The sequence below is a fragment of the Anolis carolinensis genome, chromosome 4 (assembly GCF_035594765.1).
Source record: "Anolis carolinensis isolate JA03-04 chromosome 4, rAnoCar3.1.pri, whole genome shotgun sequence".
NCBI classification, from domain to species: domain Eukaryota; kingdom Metazoa; phylum Chordata; class Lepidosauria; order Squamata; family Dactyloidae; genus Anolis; species Anolis carolinensis.
The window spans coordinates 245,794,440-245,818,305 of NC_085844.1; the positions used below are offsets into that span (position 1 = coordinate 245,794,440).

Genomic DNA, 23,866 nt, shown 5'->3' on the forward strand with positions numbered 1-23,866 from the left:
AGGACCTAGCAAATTCCAACTCAGCTCTGTGGCATACAGGGCCTAGAAGATGGCATTTGATCATATACACAGGTTCATGTAATCACGGCCCCATGGATATGGAGGTCTTACTATGCATGAAAACATGCAATAATAGGTTTCTCTCAAGAGGGGGTGCATACATAATGTCAGGGGGTTAGTTAATTAACTCCGAAACACCCTGATTTATTGGTGAGTCTGGACTCTCACCAACTCCTCTCCAGTCAGACCGCTTAAGCTTCCAGTGAAAGCAGCACCAACAAACAACACCACAGTCGTAATTCTGCTGATCCCAGCGGTTCTAAGGCTTTACTATATACATCTATATACAATCACAAAGTCCATCACTCTTAGGACTTATGCTTTCCCCAGCAAGGGTAAAGCATGTCCTCTCTCTTAGCAAACCACTCAAGCAGGCGACTCCCACATTCCACTCCAGATGACGAATATTCCATCAGTGCTGCTATGTCCGAAGTCTTGACCTATTGGCTTTGCAGGCTATCAATCAAGCTGACGTGTGATTAACCTGTGTGCTGCTGGAACACAGATGCACAATCCAAACAGCAAACAATGGATCTAACATTTCCCTCTAACAACAAAATACACCAACACATAATTGTTTTATGTGTATGGAAAATGCATACAAATGTTCCTTATTGTGCTTTTGTGGCTTCACCTTGTTTCCAACTTAGAGGAACCCTAAGGCATCACAGGATTTCTTTAGAGGAGGTTTGCCATTGCCTTCCTCAGAGGCTGAGAGTGTGTGACCTAACCCAAGTGTAGATTCATACTTTGAACCAAAAGTACTGGCACTGGTTCTCTATAATATGGTTTTCTTGGCAAGATTTATGAAGAGGAGGCTTGTCATTGCTTTCCTCTAAAGCTGGGAGAGCATGACCTGTCCAAACTCATTCAGCGAGTTTCCATATTTGAACAGGAATTTAAACCATGGTCTCAGAGTCCTGTTGCAATTTAAATCCATACAGGATTGAAATTCAGACTCTTGCAACTTGATGCAGGCCATAGAAGGAGTGTACAGTGAGATTTAGGAAAATCAAGCTTCCACATCTTTAAACTTCAATTGCAAAATGTTGAGAAGGTTGAAAGGCGAGTGGGCTTCCATTGCAATCCCATTGTTCCTCAACAAACTTTTGGTTTTTCTTGTTCCAGGGCTGTGCGGCCACTTTCTCCAGTCTTATGGGCTTCCAATACCACCAGAAACGGTGTGGGAAGCAGCCATCCGAAGTCGAGAAGCCACTTTTCACCTGCCCGCACTGTGGGAAGACTTACAAGTCGAAAGCTGGACATGATTACCACCTGAGATCTGAGCATCCTTCTCCTGTGAGTTGAACTTTCTGTTTCTCATCTTTGCTCCCCACTAATGGTTTTATTGATCTCAAACTTGGAAAGGTTACACTTTGGAGGACTAAGGCCCTCTTTCAATAAGATTGGAAATAAATAAGGAACTTTGCTGTAGAAGGAAAAGGTCGATTTAGGTTGAACCAAATGCAATGACTCAGTGTTCTTTTTTTCTCTATGGAAAATCAAATCAAAGATGAAAGCGTTCTAGCAACAGGCGAAATTCTTATTTTTCAGGCAGGCTTTTATAGAAGAAAGTTTGTAAGATCGAATCAAGGTGTGGGTTGGGATGTCTTATGTATTTAAAACAGGTTTTAATGAGTTGCTGTGAGTTTTTCAGGCTGTATGACCATGTTCCAGTAGCATTCTCTCCTGGGAGAGAGTGCTACTGGAACATAGCCATACAACCTGAAAAACTCACAGCGACCCAGTGATTCCAGCCATGAAAACCTTTGACAATACACGTTTTAATGGTTTTAATGAATTACTTTTAAATAGTGTTTGATTTCAGTCTCTTTTAATGTATATAGTCTTTAGATTTTATCTTGTATATTACATTGGTTTTAGCACTATTCACTGCTTTGAGTTTCTGTTAAGAGAAAAAGCATAATAATAATATCCTGAAGTTGAATCATGTTCTGGCTAATTCCTACCAATATTGCTTGATGGAGCCTTAAAATTGGTCTTGTACTACCACTTTTGTGTATTTGATTATTCATGGATTTGATATAAATGTTCTCTGTAGGGATCTCTAGGTCGTCCAGTGCAACTCTGGTTAACTTCTACTTGAAATCGATGCTGAAAGAACTAGAGATTCCTCTCTTGGTCCTCCAATGTAATTTTATGGTTTGGAGAACCTAGAAATTATTTAGAGATGTCTTCTCTTGAGTAAAAATAATAGCAGTTCTATCGTTTGTATTTTCACTTTTGCCCCTAATGCCAGTGAATGTATAAGGCTGGCTATACTTAAGTGTCTGCAATTGTCACTCTCTCTGCCTTTGTTCTGGTAACCTCCATTCCAAACCCCACCCATTCTGTTGCTTTCTCAGCCTCCTGAAAAGCAAGAGATTAAGGCTGAATCCAACCCAATGGAAGATTTTGAGAGGACTCCGAGCGGCAGGATCCGACGCACCTCTGCCCAAGTGGCCGTCTTCCACTTGCAAGAGATAGCGGAGGATGAGCTGGCCAAGGATTGGACCAAGCGGAGGATGAAGGATGACCTGGTCCCTGAAACAAAGCGGGTGAGTGAGCACTTGTGATTTATTTTGGTAGGAACAAGGTTGAATTTAATAATCTAAGGTGGTTGGGGTCCTAGAGGAGTTCCATAAATATCCCCCTGCAGGCATAGGAGGCATTTATTATTTACAGCATTTATATTTTGACCTTCTCATCCCGAAGGGGACTCAGAACACATACGCGACAAACATTTGATAGACAACAGATAGAGATATTTATAGGCATTTCCTTTCTTCGGCATCCTGGAGGTTGTGCTCGATTCCAACCACAAGGGGGTGCTGTCACTCCATCCTCCAGGTCTCATGATCACAGACTTCCTCCTTTTCTTTGATCGCCAGCAATTTCTACTACTGTATTTTCTTTTTATGGTGTCATAAAATATCTCCCTGCTTAAGCGGTACCTAATTTATTTACTCAAAAAGCATGAACAGAATAGGAAGCACATTACATTTGACCCTCCACATTTGTGGTTTGACTTCTGTGGATTAAATTATTTGTGGATTGGATTAAAATGCTGTCATAGTCCTCTAGTGTGACTCCTCTGTGATCAGCCTCTCCTCTGATCTTCAGTCAAACTTTAAAGGAGATATCCAAAATTCTAAACCAATTAGGGCCCACAAAGTTCAGGTTTTAGACTCTGGGTTCATCTACATTGCAGAATTAATGCAGTTTGATCTCACTTTTACTGCTACAGCTGTGTGCTATGGAATCCTGGGAGTTGTGGTTTCATGAGGCACTAGCACTCTTTGTCAAAGAAGGCCAAAGACCTTGAAAAATCACAACTCCCATGATTGCAAAAAATTAAACCTTGCAGTTAAGGTGGTGCCAAACTTCATTATTTCTACAGTGTAGATGTGCCCTGTTGTAACAAAACTAAGTCACTTTGAACCATGATTATGTTTCTTTCATAGAAGCGCTCTACCCAATATATAACTAGGAGAATGCTATCAAACTGTTGATCCATACGAGAGATCAGATTACTGAAGGAATCTGTAAAAATTATTGTTATTTTCTCCCAAAGTTGATCTCTATTAAAAACAACGTTGTCTCTTTGGCAGCTAAATTACACTCGTCCTGGACTCCCAAAGTTGAATCCAAGGCTCCTAGAGACCTGGAAAAATGAAGTCAAGGAAAAAGGTCACATCAACTGCCCCAATAACGTAAGTTCCTTGTTTTTTGCAGGAATCAAATTTTAGTGATAGTCTCTCTGAGGACATGTGAACCAGTAAAGAGTATTTACGGGCATGAATGAAGTAAAGGATGTTGACAGTTAAGAGTTATTTCTTCCAGAGTGTGCATGTTTTAAGGTCTTTTAAATTATATAATGCATCTGTTTTTAAACTAATCAGGACCATACTTTGCAGGTAGAATATGATGCCATTTGTAATTCCTTCCAGATTTTGAAATCTTTGTTCCCTTGTAAAATTTATCAGAATCCAGTGTATTTAGGTAGCGAGAATGCCCTTTTCAGTATATTGGGTAGATATCTTTTACAATAGGCCAAGATAACTGAACTCTGGTAGCATTTTAGGTGTAAAAAAAGTAGTATGCAATGTATACTTGGAAAAGTTAGCTTTTGGATTATAACTCCCAACAACCCCAGCCAGAGAGGCTGCTTACCTCCGACTCTGAATTTAATAAGTGAACAACCTTAGTTGATGTTTTAGTTGATGACCTTACTTGATTTTGAGGATTTTAATTCTGAAAGCTTTTCAAAGCTATGGTGCAAAGAGAGCTTCAGGGCTAAGCTTGAGTTTTGTTTTTCCCAAGTGTCAGCTAATGAGGCTTGCCAAATATTGCCCAAGAAGCCAAAATACTGTCCCTGGACTAAGGATGTCATTCTTCTTTAATTTTGTTCTCAAAGAAAACGATGGGACCTACTTTGTGTAAAATTTACACAGAACATTTTTGTGCAGAAACTGTTTTTGTATACCTCACAACCTCTGAGGATGCCTACCATAGATGTGGGTGAAATGTCAGGAGAGAATGCTTCTGGAACATGGCCACACAGCCCGAAAGACATACAACAACCCTGTGATCCCGGCCATGAAAGCCTTCGACAACACATTGTTTTTGTATGATTTTTTGGTGTTAGCTGTTTTGAATCTCCTTTAGAAGAGAAGAAAGGGTGATAATAGTAGAAATAGTAATAGTAGTAGTAGTAGTAGTAGTAGTAGTAATAATAATAATATACTTTATTTATATTCCACTCTATCTCCTCAAGGAGACTCAGAGTGAATTACAGAACACATATATGGCAAACATTCAATGTCATTATACAGTTAACAAGGACAGACAATTCATAAACAGAGATAGAGGCTTTCCTCATCTTTTCCATTTCTGGCATCTGGAGGCTGTCCTCGACTCTGGCCATGCTGAGGAGCTTTGTTGTTCTTAGACGTCTTCCTGATCGAATTGCCGGCATGTCCTTATGGGTGCTTTTTATTATCTTCTCGCTTAAAGTGGGACCTAGGTATCTACTCACATTTCTGTTTTCAGTCTCCTAGGTGGACAGGACAGGGAGTGGGTGCTCACCCCGACCCGAGCTTGAATTGCCAACTTTTTGATCGGCAGGATTTTCTGCAGCTTAGCGGTTTAACTCACTGTGTTAAGCTCAGTTAACAATAATAATAATATTTTCTGCACCAAACTTGGTATTCCTATCTAGTAATGATATCCTGCACACACAAAAAATGTCCTTTGCTATGCAGAAAATCTTATTTTCTGTGCAAAAATACTCTGAGTGAATTTTGCACACAATAAGCCCTGAAGTGTAAAGATTCCTGTCCATTTAGACTTCTTCTTGTCTATTTTTCCAAAATTCAAGAAAAACTTTTTTGAGACATTTCCCACATATAATTGCATATTATTTCCATTTCTGTACTTTACCCAAAAAGGAAGATATTTGGCAAGTCACAAAAACCTCTATTAGGTCTTATTTTCTGGGGATGTCTTATTTTTGGGGAAAACACAGTAGCATTTAATGTTATTTGCAGACATGAGCCCAAAATTTGTGTCATCCATTTGATGCCTTGAGGACACCTTTCTGTCTACTCATCCAGAAGGCTTAGAAAAAGTGTTAGGATGCAACTTTTGGGATACATGTTAGTTCAGTAGGCAAGCAAATGAAAGCCAATAAGTAACTTGTTGGTGATGTCTGAGGTTCCCGGAGGATCTACTGCCTTGCCTATTCTGTCTTCAGTGTGAGTGATCAAGCTCAGGATAATTACTTAATTTGATTGCAGTTCCCCAGATCCCCCAGCTGGCACATCTAGTGATCTTGATGGCTCAGAGATCCTGGGAGCTGTAGTCCAAAAAAGGAACTTTTGGGAGTTAAGGAGAATCCTGTTTGTACCAGAATTGTGTCAAGTTGCTCTGAAGGCTCACATGGTGCAGCAGTCTCATTTCTCACTGTGAAAACGACGTGCTTTTGAGCAGCAAATTGCATGCAAACGTTCTAATTAAGCGAAAGGGGGGGCATCGTTAGTTAAATTCAGGGGGCGCAATTAGAGGAGCTGCTTATTCAAATCGAGTGCTTTTGTCGGCATGTACGCTTCCCTGATTAGCTGCTTTTGCATGCTCGAAGCCCCAGTCCTTTCAAGGGATTTTACATTTAATCTTCTCCGCAAGTCAAACACCTTTTACTTTCGCCAAGAGGAAAAAACACACACACACACACAAGATGAAAAGAAACATACAAATAAGCTTTCTGCCACTCGGATCTCCTCCCCTGTCTGTGATTTTTAATTACTATGAAAAAAGCCTATTGGGAGTTCACAAAACTTTTTCCTACTTGGCTCTATCCGGCATTTGGCATCATCCGTGCTGCTGCTGTGGACAGGAAAGCTGGGGAAATTGCTTTGCAAAAACAGCAGCAGTCCTTGATTCCAGAAGCAGTCCTGGTTGGTGGATTTTGAATTCTGTTTCCAAAAAGTAACTTTCCCAGGCTCCCTGTTCATCCAGGCCACATCACTTACTTAGTGTGACGTCTGTGAATTGCTGTTTGTTCACTGTTAAATTGTCCACCTCTCCTCTTTCCCAGGAATGGGATATTCCCTTTGGAATTGGATTAGAGGAAGACATATTTGGGATTTGGGTTGGGGTAAGAATGGATACAACATTTCAGGGCAATTTCCCAGAGTCAAAAAGATGAAGAGCAACCCAAAACAAAAGCAGTTCACACCCACTTTTCTCCCATATGGGACCCAAAGCTCCTTACAAATTAAAACATTAGGATGTGTTCAAACAACATAACTAAATCAATCTATATATATAAAAGAGTGGTGGCATCACGGCGACACACAAAACAACAAAACTACAGGCCCCCCAACCTCGAAATTTGACGACACAACCCATCATCCACGCCTCTAGGTTGATACAACAAAAAGAAAAGAAAAATAAAGTCCTAATTAGAGAGAGAGAGGAATAATTGCTTTTATCCAATTGCTGCCAGTTAGAAGGCTAAGCTCCTCCAACTTGGTCTCCTAGCAACCCAATAAAAATAATAAAAAAACACTTAAAAATTGATACAATAAAATACTAGAATAACAGAAAATAACTAAAAATAATACAAGAAAATAATAAAAATATAATAAATACAAATATAACTTACAATAAAATTAATTTTAAAAATGCAAATAAAGTCAAATAAAAATTACACAACAATTTTTAACCAATACCACCACCACTTTGCCACAGCAACGCGTGGCCGGGCACAGCTAGTCTGTAATATAAAGGCATTAAACAACAGTCCACTTAAAAACCTTAATTTACAACTATTAAGAATACATTAAACCATCCTACACATTGAAATCCAACACACCCACGGGACTACCTCATGTAGTTAAATGGTGAAAGCCCATTTCAATAAAAAGGTCTTAACCTGCCAGTGAAAACAGAGCAGAGAAGGGGACAAATGATCTTCTCTTGTTGTTGTTATTTATTCATTTATATCCTGCTGTTTTCCTGATAATGGGACTCAAGTTGCCTTGATACTCTATTTTCTGGGAGCATCTGACAAGAATGCTCTCTCCCATAAGTCATGTTGTGTCATGTGATGGGCATAGCATTTGATGTTATTTGTAGACATGAGCCCGAAATTTGTCTCATCCGTTTGATTCGTGTTTTCATTTCGCACCGTCCATTTGGGTGGCACGGAATGGTAAGGCCCCTCCTGGAACAAAAATAAACTTGATACTAAAGGCAGGCGGGAATGGTTACCAGCTCCAAGGTTGCTTTTCAGATTGTTGTTGGCCCAGGGCCTGCAGCCAAGTGCCAAATGAGAAGCGCTCTTTACTCAGCTTTCAGCTGCAGGCACCCCGGCGCTTTGAGCCTATTGGTGCAGGCTTTGTGCCTACGTGCCTGGGCCTGGCAGGTCCTGCAGCCGAGCGCCGAGTAAGGAGGCACATAGGTCCAAAGCCTGCAGGCCCAGGCACGTAGGTCCAAAGCCTGCACCCAAACTGATCTTTCGACTCCAAAAATGGAGAACAAATATCTGCCCTCCTAATTGGATCGGGGCCCCACCAAAAGCTGGGACACGAAACAGATCAAGGTTTGCCCCAAATACATATGACTAGTTATTTGCTGTGAGGTTAGCTTCAATGTGTGGGAAAGCTATGAATGCAAAACATCAAGAGCCTAGCCATCAACCGCACTGCTTGGGTCTTGCAGACTTACGACCATGACTTCCTGGGTTGAGTCAATCCATCTGTAATGTTGTCTTCCTACTGGCTTTCCCCCCACATCCCAGAATCATTGCTTTTTCCAGTGAATCATGTTATGATATACTGTATTCTTCATCTTTCTAGCAATCTCCGCGTAGATGGCCCATGCACTGGTACTAGTCTAAAGACTAACATTTTGAGTAGCAATGTTATATTTCATGCCATTAATATGTGATATCTTCAGTTCAAGCATCTCTGAGATGCGGCAACCCAACATCTGTTTGAAAATCAGAAACGAGTCCATCCCATTGAGATATGGTGCCTCCTACTGTCAAAATACCGCTCGCTCGCTCGCTGTTAGAAAACCCCATCCCTATCTATGCTTATGACTCTATGTAACACGATTTTTGTTCCTGGGTTATAAATGCCATTTCCTAATTGGTTCTATCATACAACCATGGGAAAAGGTTTATTAAACTGCAAAAACTTTCTTTTTGCAGTACATCCTGTGTCACATTTTATTATAGCTTTTCAATGAATATCTCATAGAGTCTCAAGCAATTCAACCTAGTTTGTGGCAGCCACAAAAGTGAAGCTTCTGGAGTATAATAACTATGAGGGTTGAAAGAAAAGTATTGCCTCCACCTTCGTTACTTGGGTTTGGATGTGAATAGGATGTGAATAAATCAAACGTAGAAATAATCTTTAGAATGTGCTCTTTAACTACCACTATTCACTTTTCCACATAATCACCAGACAATTAGATACATTTCTGCCAACGATGAACAAGTTTTCTTAAGCCGTCATGGAAGAAGTTGACACTCTGTTTCCACAACCAGTGTCTCACAGTACCTTCCGATGGACAAGCCCTTATTCTTGTGAAATGCCGATTATGCTTGAAATTTCTCTCTAATACGACAATCGTGCTGAATCAATCTATCAACCTTTTGCTTGTGAAACTCAGTGGTTGCTGTCACAGGACGTCCAACTCTCTGTTTGTCACGCAAGTCAGATGTTCCCACCTCAACATCTTTAAATTTACTCGCCCAATGACGCACAGGACTCACATCAACACAATCCCCATAAACAGCTTGCATTCTCTGGTGAATCTCCTTTGGGGTGACACCTTCTGCTGTCAAGAATTCAGTGATTGCACGTTGCCTAAGTCTCATTGACCGACCGTCTGTGCAGTATTCCATACTTTGCACTTTAACAACACAACCGTTCAATGCTAAGGCTTCCCACCAAATGGAACTGTAGAGGAGAGTCTACTGAACAAGCCAGTACCTGCTGCAGACCAGGACTGCCGTCTGTTGAGGAATTACGAAGGTGGAGGCATTACTTTTCATTCAACCCTCGTACTTTCAAAGTTAGTACCACTCAATTAAACAGGAAATGCCACTTTCAAAATAAGAATAGAAAGGTTTTCAAATGTTGTTACATGGTGTAATAGGAATGTGCCTAGTACTACCCGTGGGTTGCATGTGACCATAGGACTCCGCCTCTGTGGTTCCTTGAGCTCCTACTAGTCCCTCTATTTTAAACAATCAGTATAATTTTGGGCAGATTTCCCCCAAAGAAGTCGTGAGCAGCAAGTGAGGCAATTTCACAATTTCTAGAGGAACTGCAGAAGAAAATGGAGGTTATTGGTCTTGCTTTGGAGGGATGTAGCCTATTGGGAGAATGGACTCCTGGCCCCCACTGAGTTACCTACCACTTGCCTAGAGGATTAATAAAAAAAACCTTACCTAATTATAAGGTAAATCAATGAATATTGGTCTTCCCTATTTTTCTGTTCTTTTTGTTTGCTTTCACTGACATTTATTAGCTAATTAGAGCATGGAGTTGGCTAATGGGAGCATGGGGACACAGGAAAGCAAGATTAGAAATACAATAAATCAATATGTTTCCTGTTGACCATCTGTTTCAGTGTTGTGTGTTTTGTTCTCTTTTCTGTTTCAGTGCTGTGCAGCCATTTACTCCAGCGTTTCTGGTTTGAAAGCCCATCTCGCCAACTGCAACAAGGTAAGCTAATCCCAAGGTAGATGCCAGCGGCTGACTCGGAGCTTGTAAGTCTCTGTTTGCAAGAAGTATAAATCTTCACTTATTTCATTCTTGAATTTTAAGGTCAAAATAACCTCAGAACATTTCCCTGTTAGAAAAGATACAGTAGAGTCTCACTTATCCAACACTCACTTATCCAACGTTCTGGATTATCCAACGCATTTTTGTAGTCAGTGTTTTCAAAACATGATGTTTTGGTGCTAAATTCATAAATACAGTAATTACAACATAACATTACTGCGTATTGAACTACTTTTTCTGTCAAATTTGTTGTATAACATGATATTTTGGTGCTTAATTTGTAAAATCATAACCTAATTTGATGTTTAATAGGCTTTTCCTTAATTCCTCCTTATTATCCAACGTATTCACTTATCCAACGTTCTGCCGGCCCGTTTATGTTGGATAAGTGAGACTCTACTGTACCTGAGAGTTTGAATGTGTTTCTCATAGATTTTTCTCATGTCAGGACACTTATTTTTTTGGCACTTTTTTTTTCAGCATTTTTGGAACATAAATGTATTCAGTTTAATTTCATTTTGTGATGCAACGTCAGAGTCTTGGCACAAAATCTCAGTGCGTCAAGATATCCTTCTCGAGGATAATATATTTCATAATATGCTTTATTTATATTCTGCGCTATCTCCCCGAGGGGACTCAGAGTAGATTACAGGTACATATATGAAAAATATTCAATGCTGTTTTACAATTGACAAAGAAAGACAGTTCTACAATTGACAAAGACAAAGACAGACAGTACATAAACAGAGACAAGGCTTCCCTCTTTTCATCTCCGGCATCCGGCTGTGCTGAACTCAGCCATGGGGAGGTACTGTTTTTTTCATTTTCCACACCAAGGATCCTGTCGTCCATGGATGCCTTTCCTGGTTGGATTTCTGCCAGCATGTTTTTCAGGGCACCTTTTACCTCCCTGCCAAAGTGGTACCTATTTATATACTTACATTGTTATTTTCAAACTGCTAGGTGAGCAGAAGCTACACTGATGGCGGGAGCTCACCCCGACCTGGGCTTGAACTGCCAAACCTCCGGTTGGCAGTATCTTCTATAGCTGGCAGTTTAACCCGCTGTGCTAGTCCAGATGAGAAACATTTGTATGAATTCTTTACATTTTGGGTGGGAAATGTAAAGCACATAGGCTGAACATGTCCAGAAAAAGGGTATCTTTAGTGGAGAAGAGGAGGTGAAAAGGACACATGATAGTTCTATATAAATATTTGAAAGGATGTCATATTAAGGATGGGGCAGCATTTTGTGCTGTTCCAAAGACTAAACCATGAAGCAGTAAATTTAAACTATAGAAAAAGAGATTTCACCTAAACATTAGGAAGATGCTGCCTTGGAGTCTATCGAGTCTCCTTCTCTGGAGCTTTTCAAGCAGACGCTGAATGGCTATCTGTTGGGAGTATTTTAATTGTCTCTTTCTGCATGGTCCTTGCATCTTTTCCAACTTTATGTTTTTATTAGTCTATAGGACCCTACCTTTATAGGTCCTGAACCCACCACCAGTCTTTATGTGCTCCTGAATTCCCTTTTTTAAAGGAAACAATTTTGGAGCAATACTTAGAAATCTCATTCAGAGCTATCACAGTGCATATCCTTAGAACCAACCTCTCAGATGTTTACAGCCCACCTTTCATATTCCCACGATCCCATAGTATTAAGCCATGGCAGTATCAGTGTTATCAAACTGCATTATTTCTCCCATGTAGATGCACTCCCTGGTAAAACATATTTCTCCAAACTCTTTCTCGTCATACCAAAATGTGGGTTCCCTCCTTAGTCCCATCTTGTAAAATTCAAACTGAAAATCAACATCTCAGAATCTCAGCTCACTCCTTGTTCATTTTCTGATCATTCAGAAAAGGCAAGGGTAGTGTCTTAGGGAGTGAGCAAAGCATAGCCTGCATGCAGTTTTTAAGAGTTCTCATGTTACAACTCCTAAGGTGCCCCAAAGTTGTCCAAACCATGGTTGAAATGTGGCAGGTTGGGCTGATTTGCCTCATAATTATTTGCCTTCCCAGAATGGGAAGAAATGGCTTAAAATCTGTTGAAAATCATATTAATCTGCTTCCATTCACAAAAAATGGCCTCCCATTTCTTTAAACTGCATGAAATGCATCCAGCTTGCCTGGTTGAGATTGATAGTCTCGATCCGGCTGCAGAAGAATTCCTTGGCTCCACTCCCTTTGGGAGCTCATACATCACCTTCTTGTCAATGAAGAATCGATCATGTACTCTCAGCGGGAGATTGAGGCAGGTTATTTTTCACAAGGTCAGTGGAAATGGGAATCCAGCCTTTTAATTAGGTGCTCAACAACCTAAAAGAGAAATTACCCAAGCCTTATTGATCAGATGGTGGTCGTAAATTAGAGCTACTCCCAGCGGCTTGTAGACATCTGTAAAGCAGAATGAGATTGCTGAGTCTGTCGGTATCCCTTTTTCAGCAGTATTGAATACAAAATAGCAAAGCTAGGGTTCAGATTATTCAGATAATCATTTGAATGGTCACCAAAATATCCAGTCTGTCCTAGAACCTGCTATTTTGCTTTCTAACAGGATTCAAGGTACTAGTGATATTTCAAAATCCTAAACATCTTGGGATTTCAATGCATGAAAGAGTTAATTCAGGGTGCTTATATCCTATTACAACTCCCAACTAGATTAAACCCATTAACAATTTATCACTTGCAGTGGGACTAACTGCAGCTGGAACTAACATTAGGGCTCAGATCTAGGATTTGAAGTGATTCTGGAATTTATAATACAGAAGATAACCTTTCCAGACACCAAGGGCTATCCATTCTAATTCTATCCTGCCATTTAATAATACACAATTAAAGCACTCTTGACAATTTCATGCAAAAATTATTAGAAATCTTGTATAAAATAACTTTCAGGCTATGCGTATAATGTCTATGCATTTCGTATTTCAGCTTGGGCCCCATTTCCAAAATATCTCATTCTGTACATACAGTAGAGTCTCACTTATCCAACACTCACTTATCCAACGTTCTGGATTATCCAACGCATTTTTGTAGTCAATGTTTTCAATATATCATGATATTTTGGTGCTAAATTCGTAAATACAGTAATTACTACGTAGCATTACTGCCAGGGCTGGCCCCACTATGGAGGCCACGTGAGGCGGCCGCCTCGGGCGCAGGTCCCTGGGGGGCGCCATGGCCATGTGCCTCCCGTGGCACATGGCCATGCTTCCCGCGGTGCCGGCGGGGGGGGGGCACTTTTCCCCACCCCCGCTTAATATTTAAAATTATCTCCGGCCGGCCCTGATTACTGCATATTGAACTACTTTTTCTTCAAATTTGTTGTATAACATGATGTTTTGGTGCTTAATTTGTAAAATCATAACCTATTTTGATGTTTAATAGGCTTTTTTCTTAATCTCTCCTTATTAACCAACATATTCGCTTATCCAACATTCTGCCGGCCCGTTTATGTTGGATAAGTGAGACTCTACTGTATGTACAAATAAAGATGTGGCAAAACCTGAAAAAAATCCAAGCATTTTGGATAAAGTATACTCAACATATAGTGTCATAAATACATGCAAGTCAGGCTACAGTGGTGGATGTAGAATTGTACATACAGCAGTATTGCAACATGATGTTTATGCACTGCGCATTACAGTTTCACATTATGCAGCCTCAATCAGTCATTGACATATGACTGTGTTGCTCTTATGCACAGGGATTGTGCACAGCTGGTGCCATGAATGTCCATATGTGGATAGGTACATAATATGGAGTTGATCCTGAATTGCATCCATAGATGCATATGAAGACTTCTATAACCTTCATCCTCAGAAAAAATGGTCTGTCAACGAATTTCTCAGGTCTTCTGGCCTGATTCTATAGTATGCATCTCCTAGAAGTCACCGCCTTAGAGGACCTAAGAGGACCTTTCTATAAATCTCTATGTCCTTTGGTGCAATTCTATGATAAGCTGAGACCAAAAGTCAGATGATGTACATCTGTATCCACAGTTTTAGGTAACCACAGCCCAACCAGGAATACATCCCGTTTTAGGTGTGTTGACTGTTTATTGCTTATGTTTTGTTTTGCATTTGTTGTATTTTATAGTTTGTGTTACACCTTGAGTGTTTTGTGAGCTGCCCCGAGTCCCTCTGGGAGATGGTGGTGGGATATAGAGTGTTGTTGTTGTTGTGTGTTGTTGTTTTAGGTATCTACACAAACACAAGATGTACAAAGAAAATATGTCCAAATAGCATATAATATTATTAAAGTTCCCTGTACAAAGCTCAATTTGGCAGTATCAGACAAAATGAAAAGGAGCAACAGCTCTAACACGAAAGTTATCCAAGTCTGATATTGGTTCCAATGTATATAGGCTTCAGGGATACATAGTCAATGAAAATATCTTCCAAACAAAGTAAACAGACGGTTGGTCATGTTGCTGTATACTGGAATGAAGAAAATAATGATGGAGCACTGCTCTCAAAAAAGTCTTCGCAAGTAAGACTATTGACTATGTATCCCTGAAGCCTGTATTCATTGGAACCAATATCAGACTTGGATAATTTTTGTGTTAGAGCTGTTGCTCCTTTTCATTTTGTCTGGTACTGCCAAATTGAGCTTTGTACGGGGAACTTTAATAATATTATATGCTATTTGGACATATTTTCTTTGTACATAGACCATCTTGTGTTTGTGTAGATACTTTACAAGTATTCTGGGATTTTGTATGGTTGTTGTTTTAGGTAACCATGGTCTGGACAAAATGTATCCTCCATGGATCTAAATATAGATAGATAGATAGATAGATAGATAGATAGATAGATAGATAGATGATCATGAAAGCTCATGGTTTCTCCCAACTACAGTCCAAAGTGCTGTTCTCTAAGGCCTACATGATAACCTCCAGAAGATATTGTAATATCCACAAATGAAGGTTGCAATAGGAAAAGGGAACTCTCACCACTGTCATTTGCTTTGCAGGGAGACCACTCTGTGGGGAAGTATCGCTGTCTTCTGTGTCAGAAGGAGTTTAGCTCAGAAAGCGGAGTCAAATACCACATCATTAAGACTCACTCAGAGGTAAGTGGTGGGTTTTGTGGGCAGACGACATTGACAAAGCTTTCCTGCGCCAATGTTCACTGGAAATTAATTAGCTGAATCTATGCTCCCTCCTTTTAACACTATTCTTTTAAACCAGAGGTGGACAACTGTGAAAAGCAAAGGGGCCATTGCATTAATCCCCAGGAAACCTTGGTGGGTACGGCCACTATACTCACCAAAAATGTTTTTATACCCCAATGCCATCTAGCAGGTGGCTGGTCTTAAGATCAATCACTTTTAGGGCTAGGAGAGGCTCTTTTTACTTTCTTTCATCTCGTTTTTTTAAAAGAGTGCTCTCCTAGGCACAAATTGACCTGAGGCTGGAGCAAAAACATGGAGAAAATGCATGACATGCTCCTAAAAGGACACTTTTAGCTGTGTATGTGTGTATAGACAGATAGATAGATAGATAGATAGATAGATAGATAGATAGATAGATAGATAGATAGATAGATAGATAGACTCTTAAAGGCCTGGCTCCCAGGGCAACCAGTGGATCATGGACCACATGGTTATTGAAGTCCAAAACACCTGGAGGGCTGAAGTTTGCCCATGCCTGGCCTAAACCCTTAAATGTAGAAGGCTAACTGTAGAGATCCATAGGGAGAACATATTACCATATATACTCGAGTATAAGCCGACCCGAATATAAGCCGAGGCACCTAATTTTACCACAAAAAAGCTGGGAAAACATTGACTCCAGTATAAGCTGAGGGTGGTAAATTTCAGAAATAAAAATAGATACCAATAAAATTACATTAATTGAGGCATCAGTAGGTTACATATTTTTGAATATTTACATAAAGCTCAAATTTAAAATTTATTTATTTCGTGTCAAAAGCATTGCATAACAAATACATTTTAAAATGAAAATTTAAGATAAGACTGTCCAATTCTGATCAAATCATTATTCTCATCTCCTTCAATGTAAATGTGCTTATGTATCCTTTTAATAATAATAGAGTAAAATAATACGTGTAATAATAATAATAATAAATACAGGAAAATAGTACAAGTAATAATAAATAGAGTAAAATAAATAATAATAATAATAATAATAATAATAATAATAATAATAATAAGATCTGAGTGAAATAAGTGTATTAATTATAATAATAAAAATAGAGTAAAATAAATGTAATAGTAGCAACAATCACAGAGAAAAATAATAAATGTAATAATACCGATAATAATAGAGAAAAATAATAAATGTATCATCATCATCATCATTTAATTACTTATTAATCGCCCTCCATCCAAGATGCTCTAGGCGATTTACAAGATAAAATTGTAAAGGATAAAAGCATACATACAAATATTGATAAAATTAACGTAGATCAAAATGTACCATATATTCTCGAGTATAAGCTGACCCAAATATAAGCCTGTAAACGGCTATATTACCACCTGCTCCAGTCAATAACCAGCTACTTAGGATCTACATCAGCATTGATTCTGTCTCCTTGGCTTTACTATTGATTCTAAACCTGTGGAGTCCTGAGGGATCCTTCCAGAACTGCAGAGACTCTGAATCGGTTTGCCTTTAAGCCAATTAAATCCTTTTAGGACTGTAGAGACTTATATCATCATGTTTGATGTATAATATTGAGTAAGATACTTTTGTGTAATATACCATAGGACTGAGCATTGATTTTGTGAATGTAATATGTATATTATTATTTGCCCCGATGGCAAAGTGCGTTAAAGCACTGAGCTGCAGACCGAAAGGTCCCAGGTTCAAGCCCCGGGAGTGGCATGAGCACCCGCTGTTAGCTCCAGCTCCTGCCAACGTAGCAGTTCGAAAACATGCCAATGTGAGTAGATCAATAGGTACTGCTCCGGCAGTCATGCTGGCCACATGACCTTGGAGGTGTCTATGGACAACTCCGGCTCTTCGGCTTAGAAATGGAGATGAGCACCAACCCCCAGAGTCAGACATGACTAGACTTAACGTCAGGGGAAACCTTTACCTTGAATATGTATATGATGCTCTAATATACATACTGTGTACTACTTATGTTTTGAACCATCATTGTGTTTTGTATAGCTCATTACATTATTTAGAATAGACGTCTGTGTTTATCCAGTAGTACCAAATATAAGCCAATCAGGACCCTCACCCTAGTATAAGCCAAGGGGGGCTTTTTCAGTCTTAAAAAAAGGGCTGAAAAACTAAGCTTATACTTGAGTATATAATCAAAATCCACACAAGTTAAACCCATAAATGTAGATGCCTCACGGTATGTTCACCCCATGTGCTCATCAAGATCATGCCTCCTTTTCTTCTCCAAAATGCAGAACTGGTTCCGAACATCCACGGAGGCCATCCGGAAGAAGAAGGATAGTGGGGAACACAGCCCTCCCGGCAGCGAAGGAAAAAAGCAAAGCACAGACGGGAAAAAACGGGGTCGGAAGCCAAAGGAAAGGCCCCCGGAGTTTCCCCTTAAAATCAAAGAAATCACGCCAGGAAAGACTAACCATAAGAAATCCGCTGGGTTGTGGCAGACGGTGGACTGCAGCCCCGATGGGAGGGAGAGAGGTAACAAACCCTCCCAGAGCAAGAAGGGGGGCCCCAGTAAAATGCCGGAGAAATAAGAAGCTGGGCGTAAAAACACTCTTTAAGGATTAGTTTACAACCCAGGGTCACGGGGGCTCAATGCCTCCACCGTCTACTCATCCCTTTTTTTTAAAAAGCGCAAGAGACCACTTTTGCAGCCTAACCTCAAACATTTGTTTTCACGCTCGAAGAGGAAAATGAACGAGACGACCGGTATGATTTGTCTCTTGGGAACCTCCACAGACTGTATATATATATATCTGTACTCACGCCTGTGGCGCATACGCTGCCTCCACAGTTGGGTCAAAAGGATCAGAGGGTTGCCGGTGGGGAGCCGCGTCCGTTGTTTGCTTCCGCTCAAGCAAAGGAGAGGAAACGGGTGCAAAAGGGGCGAGCAAAGTGCAATAGGAACCCAGGTGTAAGCTGGTTATATGCGTCCTTTTTTATTATTTTTTGTGGATTGCTTTTCAGGTAGCAGTCATGTGTTAGGAGATAGCGCTGGTGGGAAATCTATGAATGATGGAATTATTGTTGTGATTGTGGTTGCGAACCAGCTTTCTTTTATAATTTTCATAGGAAACGCTTTTTAAAAAAAAAACAAGAAGTCTGATGAGATTGTTTAACAATGGACAATTCAGAATAATTCCCCCTTCCCCACCCATTGAGTTGATTATTGTTTTTTGTATTAGTTAACCTTGATATTTGAGCTTACTTTTGCATTTTGGTTTGCTCGTCGATTGACAAGCAGTTACCACCCTTTTGAGAGCTATACTTTGGATGTCAGGGTTTCAGTGGGACGAACTGTCTTTTTCCAAAAAATAAAAAGATTTTATTTGGGAAGGGGTGGACTTTTGGCATGGAGATGTTTTTGGAAGGTCCTTTGCAGACTAAATTAGGGTAAGGGTTAAGGTACAGTATTCCCATTGACCCATGGATAAACCAGCCTGCATTTTCAGGGTTGATTTTATAACGAAAATGCTTAGAACTATACATGAGTATATACAGTAATTATTCAATGCTGTTGATTTCTATAGAGCATGGGAAATGTATCTATACTGGATCCTGAGCTTGCGGTGGGCTGTGTCCTGGCATACCTGTTTCCTTGATTCATTGTTTTCAGGCTTCAGTGGCCAAGCCAAGGTGTCACCTCTTTCAGTGAGTCTTGTTCAACTCACATGATGAATGAGATTACTCTGGGCCAGTTTACACTGTCTGGTATTTATGGCCAGTCTCATAATTTTGGCACAGGAATTTCTAGGAGAAAATGTTTCTGGCATAAGCCAAGAGTGCTCTTTCCCATCTTTGGAAAACATCACTGCTTCACCATGGAAATATATGTGCTTAGTTCTCATGGTAGTTGCAAAATCCTGCCAGGACTGTGCTGCTTTCATGCTATGAGGATGAGGATATATACCACACAATATATGTCTTCTCAATATAAAATGTTTCCTTTCTGCATAAAATCAGATTTCAGAGGGGAAAAAAAAATCTTGGTTGGGATTCTAATTCTTCACTCAACTTGTGCTCAAAAAAAGCAATGATGAATTTTAGCAGCTTTCTTTCCATTGTAGGAAAGTTTTTGAAAATGGCTCAGTTTTCAAATACTGTGTTGTCGAAGACTTTCATGGCCGGGATCACAGGGTTGTTGTATGTTTTCCGGGTTGTACAGCCATGTTCTAGAAGTATTGTCTCCTGACGTTTCGCCCACATCTATGGCAGGCATCCTCAGAGGTTGTGAGGTATGGAGAAACTCAGCAAGGAAGGTGTGTGTGTGTGTGTGTGTGTGTGTGTGTGTATATATATATATATATATACACACACACACATACATACATACAGTAGAGTCTCACTTATCCAGCACTCGCTTATCCAACGTTCTGGATTATCCAACGCATTTTTGTAGTCAATGTTTTCAATATATCGTGATATTTTGGTGCTAAATTCATAAATACAGTAATTACTACATAGCATTACTGCGTATTGAACTACCTTTTCTGCCAAATTTGTTGTCTAACATGATGTTTTGGTGCTTCATTTGTAAAATCATAACCTAATTTGATGTTTAATAGGCTTTTCCTTAATGCCTCCTTATTATCCAACAAATTCGCTTATCCAACATTCTGCCAGCCCGTTTATGTTGGATAAGTGAGACTCTACTGTATATACATATATATATATATACTCAAAAATCAGAACAGTAAATAAGAAGCAACACTCTGAAACATGGGAACTAGGGGCAGCTAACAAAGGATGCCCCCAGGCAGAAAGTAGCCAATAGATGAAGCCATTCAATGCAAATTAGGATGATTAACTGCAACATTCATGCTGGCCTTCAACTGACAAGAGTTCTTCCCTCATCCTGGACTTTCCACAGATATATATAAACTTTCCTTGCTGAGTTTCTCCATACCTCACAACCTCTGAGGATGCCTGCCATAGATGTGGGTGAAACGTCAGGAGAGAATACTTCTAGAACATGGCCATACAGCCCGGAAACATACAACAACCCTTTTCAAATACTGTTTGTAGTTCAAAACTTGTCCTATGCAAATTTTGCACATTTTTTTTTTTGCACAGGAAATGCTTTATTTTGGACTTGTTCTACACACAATTGATTTTTTTGGCACAGGAAACAAGCATTTTCTGCACAAAAATGTGCAAAGCTTCCACAGAGACAGTCCTGATTTGCAAACTTTATTCTTAGACCAATAGAGCTCACAATTATCTGGAGTTTTGCATATCCAAGCAAGCTCAGCGACATACCCTCACTGGATATGTAGGAGCTGTATTGATTTCTAATGGAGCCAGTGCTGATTTGTGGCCCCTAGGGTTACAAACATTTTGTTGATCCCAAAGTGCTGTCTAAGAGGATGTAGGTGGTACTTGCACCAAGTTTTGGGAATGCCCTGGACCAAAATATTCATGGGAAAGGCCTTTTTCAAAACAGGAAATGACCTTCTCTCATTTCTTTTTGCTATAAAATGCACTGGTTTTGTTTGGAATAAGTCTGACATAGAAGGGAGATGCATTTGTGGAAGCAAACATTTCCATTACTCTGTAACACTGTGTTTAGGACAGCTTCTGCTATCATAAACAGCTAAGTTGTTTGTATGGGTAGATGCTGTAAGATTTTCACAAACTCAGTTGTATATTGAATTATCTTAGTATTCCAGGTGGAATTACCTCAGTCAAGGAAGCCATGGCTGTCCTGAGTTTGCAGGATCTGAGCAAGACAGTAGATGACTAGAGTCTTGAAGGTCTTTCATTTATAGGGTCACCATAAGTCACAGAATCATAGGATTGAAAGAGATCACAAGGACCATATACATGGGGCTATATCTGAAAAATTGCTACCACTGTTGAAAACAAAACCCATTCAGAATTTTCCGTAAAGATGCTCCATGCAAATGAAGGGGGCTTGGATTGGGTCATGGATAGCAAACCAAAATGTGAAAGAACATGATTTGATTGCTCCTCACTCATGAAAAGATTCCTTGTGATCTGAAATGCTACTTTCTGGGGCTAGCTTTTTTGTTTTGGTTGGACTGGAGTGCAAGGGATGGCAAACAGAAAATGGGACTCCTTTTGCATAAGAGTCTGCGCCTTCAAATCATTGGCAAACTTTTGGGTACATGTCAAGTCCAGAGTTGTTTCTTCGTACTTTCAGTAGTCCATTCAGTAATTTCAAGAAAAGCTCATTCATGGTATGCAAAGAAATCTTAACTCGCCTGTCTTGAGTTCCACTTTGGGTAGGTGAATTAAGGCACCTAAGCATATATGCCAAAAACCTGCATTGTGAAAAAGCACAGATTTGCTGAGTGAAAGAACAAATTGGAAGACAGAGCCTGTCAATGGAAATATACTCAAGACTTTTTGCAAGGACTATTTAATTCCACTTAAACCTTTCTCAACGTTCTTTAATAGACTTTTAAAGGGAACACTAAGGGTGCATTATTGAGAAGGAGCTAATGGTGTTTTGGGGTGAGAATTTGGGGAACACCATAAGGAAGGAAGAATTTTGAATTCAGACCTACCTTGTGTCCTTTTAGTGCAATCCTAGCTTTTCAGGTTTCACTTACTTTCAAGGTTCACTCTCCCCTCTTCGAGCATCTCTATTGTCACCAGAATTTTGGCATAATTTTTGTGACAAGCATAAATGGTCATAGCCATAAGAATTGCTAGACGAACTGGAAGGTGTGACATTCAGGATATAAAGCCAAACCTATTCACAGTGACTTGTACCTGCAGTTTTTATCCATCTGTGACCATAATGGCTGAAGGAATGATGAGTGTTGTAGTCTAAGATATCAGCAAGGCACGGGGTTGAGAGAGGCCGACCTGACTGGCTTTAGTAACAATTTGGTGGAAGAGTACACTGTTTTACACCTGTCATTTAATGGTGAGCACAACTTTACTGCTCTAAGGGTTTGATTTGACCTGTGGTAACTTGCATGAAATTAGCGGTAGTTTATTGCTGTAGTAAAAGCACTGTTTACTACTCCAGTAAACTGCTGCAGCATACTACCAGTAGTGACAGTTTACTGCTATTTCCCCAAGGGCACTTGTAAAAGATAGCATGAGCTATTCAGATGCATAATTTGTCTGCCTTGCTGCACATAAAAAACTGGAGAGAGAGCATCTATTTCAAAGGTGGGATATTATGGGATAGGCATACCAAAGCTGTCATATTTTGAGATGTCGTAATGCTATGGAAAGTGGAAGGAACTCAGAAAAAAGGGAGACCGTAATATGAGGAGATGGGTTCAATCAAGGAAGCCACAATGGCCCTGAATTTGCAAAACTTTAGCAGGGCAGTTAGCTACTGGGACTCTTTGAAGTCATTCATTCATAAGATTCATCATAGGATTAATATAAATAAGTCTTGTTGACCAAAAAAGCCTTTTTATGTCCTGCACTTAGACAAATTAATGATTATAGCAGTGGGTTAATCCTAACAGAATAGGAAGCATTAGATGTTGATAAGGGATCACTTTGTGTTATTGATGTGATGGTAATAAACTACTCTTAGAAGGATAAGTGTGAATGTAGCCATTTGCTCATTCTTTCTAAGGCTGTTAAATCAACTACCGTCCACCTTCCATATTTGCTGAGGTTACAGGCACAAGACACGTGTCTTTGTGTATAATGACATGACTGAGATCCTGCATTGTTGCAGCCAAGTGTACATATCCTCCAGCAGAGTTGCATTCTGCAACCACTGTAGTGAATAGAAACGTGATGCAATTTATATACTTTAGTGGTCAGTTCATATGGCTGGTGACCCTTGTGCTACTGCAATTTGCAATAGCAAAATAAAGAGGCAAAGTGAATTTAGATACTATTTTTGGTACTTTAAAGTTCCCGATTGAGTTCGATCCTGGCAGCTAAGCAAAGTCAGTCCTGGGTCGTACTTGGGTGGGAGACTCCAATGAATACCAAATGCTGTAAGTGATGTTTCAGGGGAAGGAACTGGGAAAACCACTTCCTTGCCTAGGAAAACCCTACAAAATTCATGAGGTTGCCATAAATTGACAGGCAGCTTGAAGGCACCAAAACACAATATGCTAACACATGCACAGCAGTGCCACATATGCAACTGTGTTCACTCCATCACCAGCTATGTCCATTATTTATTGTCCAAAAATATGCACAACTCCGCATACTTGTGCATGACACTAGTAGGATATGTAGACATCCCACATTGAGCAAAAATAATGCCACCTCTTGTGTAGGGTAATTTAGATTCCAGCCAGATTCTAGTCATACAGATTTAAAATCCCTTATATGTGTACAAAATGTTTGGGGCCAGACATGTTTTGGATTTCCGAGAATTTCAAATTTTGGAATATTTG

General features: G+C 39.8%; 1 protein-coding gene across 2 annotated transcripts in view; it reads left to right on the forward strand.

Moving 5' to 3' along the window:
* znf512b (zinc finger protein 512B) overlaps nt 1-23,497 on the forward strand; it is a 78,073-nt gene extending 54,576 nt beyond the window's left edge. For both annotated transcript variants that reach the window (XM_062979090.1, XM_008110224.3), the window contains exons 12-17: nt 1,189-1,359; nt 2,427-2,618; nt 3,672-3,773; nt 10,239-10,301; nt 15,338-15,436; nt 17,756-23,497. In XM_062979090.1, the coding sequence (XP_062835160.1) occupies nt 1,189-1,359; nt 2,427-2,618; nt 3,672-3,773; nt 10,239-10,301; nt 15,338-15,436; nt 17,756-18,052 (924 nt within the window). In that variant the 3' untranslated portion in view covers nt 18,053-23,497. The remainder of the gene's footprint in view (nt 1-1,188; nt 1,360-2,426; nt 2,619-3,671; nt 3,774-10,238; nt 10,302-15,337; nt 15,437-17,755) is intronic.
* The last annotated feature ends 369 nt before the right edge of the window (nt 23,498-23,866 follow it).